This window comes from Ahaetulla prasina, chromosome 16, assembly GCF_028640845.1.
Source record: "Ahaetulla prasina isolate Xishuangbanna chromosome 16, ASM2864084v1, whole genome shotgun sequence".
Classification (NCBI taxonomy): Eukaryota; Metazoa; Chordata; class Lepidosauria; order Squamata; family Colubridae; genus Ahaetulla; species Ahaetulla prasina.
The window spans coordinates 2,187,501-2,197,086 of NC_080554.1; the positions used below are offsets into that span (position 1 = coordinate 2,187,501).

At 42.7% G+C, this 9,586-nt stretch overlaps 1 protein-coding gene across 2 annotated transcripts in view; it reads left to right on the top strand.

Moving 5' to 3' along the window:
* The window catches only part of LAMC3 (laminin subunit gamma 3), a 51,098-nt gene that overhangs the window by 38,236 nt on the left and 3,276 nt on the right, over positions 1-9,586 (top strand). Inside the window, exons 20-26 of one of the 2 annotated variants that reach the window (XM_058159651.1) lie at positions 605-681; positions 1,715-1,852; positions 3,225-3,342; positions 4,537-4,704; positions 5,195-5,297; positions 6,951-7,150; positions 9,283-9,429. In XM_058159651.1, the coding sequence (XP_058015634.1) occupies positions 605-681; positions 1,715-1,852; positions 3,225-3,342; positions 4,537-4,704; positions 5,195-5,297; positions 6,951-7,150; positions 9,283-9,429 (951 nt within the window). The remainder of the gene's footprint in view (positions 1-604; positions 682-1,714; positions 1,853-3,224; positions 3,343-4,536; positions 4,705-5,194; positions 5,298-6,950; positions 7,151-9,282; positions 9,430-9,586) is intronic. The other variant, XM_058159652.1, reaches the window with a different exon arrangement.

Consider the following 9,586-nt stretch of genomic DNA (forward strand, 5'->3'; position numbering starts at 1 on the left):
AAAGCATGACAAATAAAATCTTACAATAACAAAATAATAATAATAAGGGAGGGAGGGAGGGAGAGATTTCAGGGGGAGGAAGGAGCCCACAAAATCCCTCAAATAACCATTATATTAAACAGAAAAGTGCTTCGTGTACTTTTAAAAACAAGTATTTTTTTAAAAAATACTCATCTATCCTCCCACGGCTACAGCTCTGAGTTTTGAAAGCTACTTATTTGGTTATAAATAAGCAATGAAGAAACCATCATAGATCAGAGAGTTTGCACGATAAGCATGGTTTTCCTGACCAAAAGTTGAACTAAAATGCTCAAGTCCCATAGAAAAGTGGCTAAGACGCTGAGCTTGTCGATCAGAAAGGTTCGGCGGTTCGAATCCCTGCGTGAGCAAGGGGTCGGACTAGATGACCTCCAAAGGTCCCCGTTACTGTTATCGTAAATGTTGACCGATTACTCTCTCTCTCTCTCTCTCTCGTTTCCGTTTGAGTATTTTCTGACCTTTTCGTATCGCGAAATATTTATATTCCCATAGCCTCAGTTCTCCCACGCTTCAGCCGGGAACAAAAGAACCATTGTCCGTTCTTTCTTTTCTCTCCACCTGCTAGGAATTTTCTTCTGAGACTTCTTATCAGTCTACAAACTGGAGCCGCCACGCGATCAGATCCAGCGCCTTGGCCCGCAGGCAAGTTTACATGCTATCGCAGGGTGAAATGTAAAATTTGTTACTACCGATTTTGTGGACGTGGCTTGGTGGAGGGAGGGAAAATAAGGGTCTACATTTAGGCCAGAAAAAACAAAGGCACAGGTACAGTATAGGTGGTCCCTTGCTCAATAGTAGTACCTGTGAGAGGGATCTTGGAGTCCTAGTGGACAACCATTTAAATAGGAACCAGCCGTGCGCAGCAGCTGCCAAAAAAGCCAACACAATTCTGGGCTGCATCAACAGAGGGATAGAATCAAGATCACGTGAAGTGTTAATACCACTTTATAATGCCTTGGTAAGGCCACACTTGGAATATTGCATCCAGTTTTGGTCGCCACGATGTAAAAAAGATGTAGAGACTCTAGAAAGAGTGCAGAGAAGAGCAACCAAGATGATTAGGGGATTGGAGACTAAAACATATGAAGAACGGTTGCAGGAACTCGGTATGTCTAGTTTAATGAAAAGAAGGACCAGGGGAGACATGATTGCAGTCTTCCAATATCTCAGGGGCTGCCACAAAGAAGAAGGGGGTCAAGCTATTCTCCAAAGCTCCTGAAGGCAGGACAAGAAGCAACGGGTGGAAACTAACCAAGGAGAGAAGCAACTTAGAACTAAGGAGAAATTTCCTGACAGTGAGAACAATTAATCAGTGGAACAACTTGCCTCCAGAAGTTGTGAATGCTCCAGCACTGGAAGTTTTGAAGAAGATGTTGGATAACCGTTTGTCTGAAGTGGTATAGGGTCTCCTGCCTAAGCAGAGGGTTGGACTAGAAGACCTCCAAGGTCCCTTTCAACTCTGGTTATTCTATTCTATTCTATTCTATTCTATTCTATTCTATTCCATTCCATTCTATTCTATTGTGTGGGGCCTTTTAAGATTGAAGGCTGTAGAAGGACACAGAGAGATGAGAATAGAATTTCCTCTCCAGACCGATTTGGGCAAATCTTTAGCCTGGGAGAGGTGCACCACCAAAATCCCCAGGTTGAGGTTTCCCCCACCCCCTCTCTGCAGCCATGTTGAAACTGCGTCCGTGGTGGAGGACCTGGCCAGAAGAGCCTTCCAGGCATCCAACTCGAGTTATCGTCTTATGGAAAACGTTGCAAACGTCAGCAGGAGGATGCAGGAATTCAGGCGAGACACGGAAGAGAGGTGAGCCAGTGGGGTCCAGGATGGTGATATGCCCCCACGACGTCTTTTCTGTGTCGGTAGTCCACAGAGCCTAGAAAAGAAAAGAAAAAATTAAAGTCTCTCTTGGCTTCAGCTTGCAAATGTCTCCGGCGAGACTAAGATTCTAAGGAATCCATTTTTGGGGTTTTTGAAAGTCCTAAGCAGGATAAGAGACATTAGATGAGGATGATGTTACCGCCCAGTGGTCAAATCCAATTTCTTTTACTACCGGTTCTGTGGGCGTGGCTTGGTGGGCGTGGCAGGGGAAGGATACTGCAAAATCCCCATTCCTTCTCCACTCCAGGGGAAGGATACTGCAAAATCCCCATTCCCTCCTGGGGGAAGGATATTGCAAAATCTCCATTCCCTCCCCACTCCAGGGGAAGAATACTGCAAAATCCCCATTCCCTCCTGGGGGAAGGATATTGCAAAATCTCCATTCCCTCCCCACTCCAGGGGAAGAATACTGCAAAATCCCCATTCCCCCCTGGGGGAAGGATGTTGCAAAATCCCCATTCTGACCTCACTCTGGGGCCAGGCAGAGGTGCTATTTTCTGGTTCTCTCAACTACTCAAAATTTCCACTACCGGTTCTCCAGAACCTGTCAGAACCTGCTGGATTTCACCCCTGTTACCGCCCCTCAAACATGCGTTCCTCACTCTCCTGCATGACAAAGCAAACCAAAAACTGAGAGTCGGGGCTTCATTTGTTAAACTGTGGAACTCCCAGCCCCTAGGTGCCCAGATGGGCTTTAAAAAGTGATGTGATAAACAGGAAGAAAGGGCTACTAATTTCAACATTTCTGCTTAATGTTGCTATGGGTTTTCTCTAAAAGCCAAGTTTCGAGACATTGCATAAGGTCTTCCTAATTAAGCCAACCTAAATTAAATTAGACTAAAGTAAATTAAGATCAGGAAAATTGAGTTTGCTCAGGTTGCCAAGGCAACAGCTAAAAGAACAGGTTAAACATGGTAAATGGGGCATTTATTGGTAGAGTTTTTTTGAGTCTTGGGGGACATCGGGGACGAACACTCCCGCCAATCCTTTAAGCTTTAAGATGGATGGACTTCAACTCCCAGAATTCTCCAGCTTGCATGCTTTAAGATTGGCAGACTTCAACTCCCAGAATTCCCTAGCCAGCGTGCAACTTTTAAGCATTGTGGGCTTCAACTCCCAGAAATCCTCAGCCAGACTGCTTCAAAATAAAATGAGCAAGACTCTGCCTGAAACTCAGCTCTAATTTTTCTATCCTAAAACTCATTCCCTTCCAGTTTTGATCTTTGTTAAATACAAGGATACCTGTGATGTCCCACAGAGACCAAGCCTACTGTTTAAATGAATGTTTGCCTTGCAGTGGTGAGAAAATCGAAAAGACCCAAAAAACCCTTGTCTTACAAATAGAAGATGCTGAGATCCTGGTTTCAGGCCATCAGAGTAACACAACCCTGCTTCAAACAGATTATTTGGAGCTGGTAAGCGTTAGTAACAGGACAATTTTTTTCCTACATCCTTTGTTCAAGTTTTCTCTATATTGTATTATATTTTGTATATTCCTTATCCACTTGATGACTTTTCCAGTTTGATTCCAGGTCTTCTAAATCAATGTTTCTCAATTTCAGCAACTTTAAGATGGCTGGACTTCAGTTCCCAGAATTCCCTAAAATGCTGGTGTAAGAATTCCCAGAATTCCCCAGACAGCATGCTTTAAGATGGGTGGACTTTAATTCCCAGAATTTTCTCGAATGCTAATGGTAGAATCCCCAGAAATCCCCAGCCAGCATGCTTTAAGATCGGTGAACTTCAACTCCCAGAATTCCCCAGCCAGCAGGCTTTGAGAAGGGTGGACTTCAACTCCCAGAATTCCCCAGCCAATCTGCTTTAAGATGCGTGGACTTCAGTCCCAGAATTCCCCAGCCAAGATGTTTTATATGGATGGACTTCAGATTTCTCAAGCATGCTGGCTGTCAAACCCCCAGAATTCTCCAGCAAATTGGCTGGGGGATTCTGGGAGTTGAAGATCACCCATGTTAAAATTGCTAAAGTGGAATTGCTAAATCTTTCTAAATTTTAAATAAAAAATTGCTAAATCTTTCCTGCAAAGGAAAACTTTTTGCATAACTATTGTGTTAGTCCCTATTGTTTTAACAGTTGATCTTTCGGGTGCTGTCTAAGAAAATTAGCTTTATTTCTTCATTTTGCTAAGGTTTTTTTAGTATGGCGCACTGTCCAAAGCAGCCTGGAAAATAAAAATAGAGATGTTAATAGCCTGCAAAAAAAATAAATAAATAAATTATTGAGTTTCTAGACTTGGAGGAAGAAAAAGGAAGTTTCTGGTTTTTTCAGGTAATAGGGGGGGATAGACACCTAGTTTGATTTAAATGTGGGATGAGGCAAAAATAAGGCAGAAAATCTTTCCACCTCTTTTCTACTAGCTTGTTTCTTTAATTGCATAGAATTCAGCATATTTGCCTGTAGGCGGAATCTGGTTTCCTATGGAGAGCAGGCTAGTGCTTAAACATGGCTGATTTATGGAGTACAAGCTATTCTTGGGGAAGGGGGGAGATGGAGATGGAGCCCCCATCCCCAAAAAAGTACCCCATAATGTCATAATTCTAGTAATAAATTTGTCTGGGTAGTTTTTAATTTTCGATTAAGTAAATTCCCAGCCTCTGATCTTGCAGCGCCCTCTGGTGGAGAAAGCTGGAAACCTGGTCCAAAAAGCAGAGGAAATTCAACAACTGGTTGAAACGAAACAGGGTTTGGCAACCAACAAATCCTTGACTTTAGAAACTGGGTTAAAGAAAATGCTACAGAGGACTCGGCCCTTGGAAGAGGTGAGTGCTTTGTGGCTCGATGTGCCCTCCCTTATTTGGCAGCAAAATTTGGCACAACAAACCAGGATGCACAACAAACCTGGATGCAAAGAAACAATCAACGAAAGGAATATCTGACATTCCTAGGGGTGTCAACCTAGACTTATTTGATTGACTCACTCTTTTAAAAGGCCTCGCTAACAGCCCCGTAATGCTGCAAATGGCCATTAGATGGCAGCAAAGAAGTAGTTCAAACTAACTCTAGTCTGCCCTCTGGTGATCAGTGCGAGATTTGCAGGCCTGTGCAATGTAATAACCGAATAATTCACATTTTGGCTGGGTTCACCCCCCACCCCCCATCATCCTCACCCACAATCCAACGGGCTGGCTTGACTTAGGGCATCAACTCAAGTCAAGGGCTGCTCCAGAGTTAAATAATTACTGGTCATCTTTAGCGAATGTTCGCAGTTCTGACTTTTTTAGCCTAATTTTGCTTTTCTCTGTTTCACAGCTGTGGCAGAGAACGAACAATGCACGAGCACTGGCTGAGTCCTCCCTGACCAGTGGAGAGGCCGTGGTGTCCAAAGCGAAGGCTTTGGTGACCACACTGGACGGTAAGCTGAGACTAATCCTAACCACTTAGTAATAATAATAATAATAATAATAATAATAATAATAATAATAATAATAATAATAATAATAATAATAATAATAATAATAACAGAGTTGGAAGGGACCTTGGAGGTCTTCTAAACACACTTATTCATCTGCGCAGGACTGGATTAGATTTTAAATTTATACTGGTTTTTAATGGGTTTTATTATTTATACTGCTTTTTAATAATTCGGCTTTATTATTTGCTAAATTTTAATTGCGGCCAAATTGAATAAGTTTTTTAGTGGTATTTTAATAGTATTTATTTTGTAATAGTACTGTTTATTTTATCTGCCTGTAAACCGCCCTGAGTCCTTCGGGAGAAGGGCGGTATAAAAATTTAAATAATAAATAAATAAATAAATAAATGTAGAATAAGTTTTTTAATTGTATTTTAGTTTGTATTTATATGTACTTTTTTACTTGCCTGTGAACCGCCCTGAGTCCCTAGGGAGATAGGGCGGTATATAAATGTGATAAAATAAATAATAAATAAATAAATAAATTCTAGTCCAACCCCCTGCCCAGGCAGGAAACCCTACACCATTTCAGACAAATGGCTATCCAACATCTTCTTAAAAATTTCCAGTGTTGGAGCATTCACAACTTCTGCAGGTAAGTTGTTCTACTCATTAATTGTTCTCACTGTCAGGAAATTTCTCCTTAGTTCTAGGTTGCTTCTCTCTTTGATTAGTTTCCACCCATTGCTTCTTGTTCTAGTCTCAGGTGCTTTGGAGAATAGTTTGACTCCCTCTTCTTTGTGCCAACCCCTGAGATATTGGAAGGCTGCTATCATGTCTCCCCTAGTCCTTCTTTTCATTAAACTAGACATACCCAGTTCCTGCAACTGTTCTTCATATGTTTTAGCCTCCTACTATCCCAAATCATCTTTATTGCTCTTCTCTGCATTCTTTCTAGAGTCTCAACATCTTTTTTACATCGTGGCGACCAAAACTGAATTTAATATTAAATTCTTAATCTCAAGAACATTTTCTCCCGGATCGGATGGGTAAACTCGCACCCTCCTGTTCTCTCTGGAAGTTCCTTTTTTTAAAAAAAACTTTATCTGAACTAACCTTTGAAAAAGAAACATATCCCATCCAGAACTGGACTTACTGTGAACCAGAAGTAAGTCTTATAGGCAAATTTGGGGGTGCAGAAAAAAGGCAACAAAATATAATTTTAAAAAAAACACAACTTTTTGGCTTACAACCATTTGTTTAGCTGAAAACGTGACTTTGGACCAGTCCTCGCACTTACGGCTGCCGCAGCATTCCCCTGGTCACGTGATCAAAATTCAGATGCTTGGCTACTGGCATGTACTTATGCCTGTTGCATTGTCCTGCGGTCATGTGATCACCATTGGCAATCTCCCCAGCCAGCTTCCGACAAACAAAGTCAGTGGGGAAGCCAGATTTGCTTAACAACGGTGGCAGTGATTCGCTTAACGACCGTGACAAACCAGGTCATAAAATGGGTGTGGCTCACTTAACAAACGCCTTGCTTAGCAACGCCAGTTCTGGTCCCGATGGCGATCTCAGCCTTTCCTTGTAACGGGATGTAATTTTATCCAGCTTGAAACAGGATAACCGGTTTCTCCTTTATGCCGGCAGGAATAAAGACCCTGATGGAAGACCCTAAAGGCCGCACAGCAGTCAGGAGGAAGAGCGTTGCAGTGCGGGACAGGGCGATTCCGGAGACCCAGCGGAAGGTCAGGCAGGCCCAGAGAGCCCTGGGAAATTCTGGAACCGTTTCTTCAAAAGCCCTTGAAAATGCCCGTGATGGGGAATCGGTCTCTAAGAAAAATGCTAAGGTAGGATGGTGTTTTTCTTTCTAGACCAGTAACTCTCAATCTTAGCAACCTTCAGAGGTGTGGACTTCAGTGCCCAGAATTCCCCAGCCAGCATCCTTTTAAAATATCCACCTTTCAACACCCAGAATTCTCCAGGCAGCATGCTTTGAAATGTCTGGACTCCTGGGAGTTGAATTCCTCAACCAGCATTTTTGAAAATATCTGAACTTCGACTCCCAGAATTCCCCAGCCAGTTTTCTTTAAAATATCTGGACCTCAATTCCCAGAAGTCCCCAACCAGCATCCTTTACAATGTCTGGACTTAAACTCCCAGAATTCCCCAGGCAGCATGCTTTGAAATGTCTGGACTCCTGGGAGTTGAATTCCTCAACCTCAGCATCTTTGAAAATATCTGAACTTCGACTCCCAGAATTCCCCAGCCAGTTTTCTTTAAAATATCTGGACTTCAACTCCCAGGATTCCCCCACCAGTACGTTGAATGCTGGCTCAGGAATTCTGCCAATCCAAGCCACATATCTTAACATTCCTGAGGTTGAGAAAGATTTAGACCTCAGCTGATCCTTTAAAAAAAAAGTACACACACAAATACACACACACAAATATTGTAACTGTTGGAGGTTTTTTTTTCCCTCTGTGGTCCCTCTTTTATTTATTTGTTTCATTAAAATCTTTTCTTTCTTTTTTAACAAAAAAACCCCAAACAAATAAGCAGAATTAGATTTTGAAAATTCTTGGATGGGAGACCACTAAGAAATACTGGCTAGAAAAGGAGAATGGAAAAGCAGCTGAGAAAAAAAGCTATTTGGGAGACCAAGAAACAACGGGAGGGTGTATCTTTGAAATCACCAAAGGTGGCATGAGGGCAGCTTTATGGCTTCATTCAGTGGTGGAATTCAATTTTTTTTACTACCGGTTCTGTGGGTGTGGCTTGGTGGGCATGGCAGGGGAAGGATATTGCAAAATCTCCATTCCCTCCCCACTCCTGGGGGAAGGATACTGCAAAATCCCCATTCCCTCCCCACCCCAGGTGAAGGATATTGCAAAATATGGATATTATAAAATATCCAGAAATATTTTACAAGAAGAGTTCTCCGCTCCTCTGAAAACAACAAAATACCTTATACCTCCCGCCTTGAAATCCTGGGATTAGAAAATTTAGAACTCCGCCAACTCCGACGAGACCTGTGTTTAACACACAGAATCACCTATTGCAACGTCCTTCCTGTTAAAGACTGCTTCAGCTTCAATCGCAATAATACAAGAGCAAACAATAGATTCAAACTTAATGTTAATCGCTTCAATCTTGATTGCAGAAAATATGACTTCTGTAACAGAGTTGTTAATGCTTGGAATGCACTACCTGACTCTGTGGTCTCTTCTCAAAATCCCCAAAGCTTTAACCAAAAACTGTCTACTATTGACTTCACCCAGTGGTGGGATTCAAATAATTTAACAACCGGTTCTCTGCACTAATGATTTCTTCCAACAACCAGTTCACCAAACTGCTCAGAAAGTTAACAACCGGTTGTCCCGAAGTGGTGCAAACTGGCTGAATCCCACCACTGACTTCACCCCATTCCTAAGAGGTCTATAAGGGGCTTGCATAAGAGCACAAAAGTGCCTACCGTTCCTGTCCTATTGTTCCCTTTCATTATATCAGATTAATATGGTTGTTGCATACTTTTGCTTATATATATGTTTATATGATGTGTTGTTGTTTTGTGTTGATGTTTGTGTATACTGTTGTGACAGAATAAAATAAAATAAAAATCCCCATTCCAGGGGAAGGATACTGCAAAATCCCCATTCCCTCCCCACTCCTGGGGGAAGGATATTGCAAAATCTCCATTCCCTCCCCACTCCTGGGGGAAGGATACTGCAAAATCCCCATTCCCTCCCCACTCCTGGGGGAAGGATATTGCAAAATCTCCATTCCCTCCCCACTCCTGGGGGAAGGATATTGCAAAATCCCCATTCCCTCCCCACTCCTGGAGCCAGCCAGAGGTGGTATTTACGAGTTCTCCGAACTGCTCAAAATTTCCGCTACCGGTTCTCCAGAACCTGTCAGAACCTGCTGGGTTTCACCCCTGGCTTCATTCATTTTCCTCTGTTCCTTTTTAACTTTTCCGCAGGCAGCCGAAGACGTGCTAAGACAGGCCAAGCAAGAGAAGAAGCAGGCCAGCCAAATGTCTGCCAGAGTTGTTCTTACCATGGCGGAGATCTCCAGGCAGGAAGACAAGGCCAAAGAGCTTCAGGTCCAACTTGGAAAACCTGAGGAGGTCGGTCACCTTTTCTCATGGTACATCAGGGCAGGGATGTCCCAAAAGCGCCTTTTGACTTTGTTTTTTGTTTTTTGCCTTGAAGACGTCTCGCTCCTCATCCAAGAAGCTTCTTCCGTTCTGACCGAAGTTTGGTTCTAAGTCAAGTTCAGTTCAT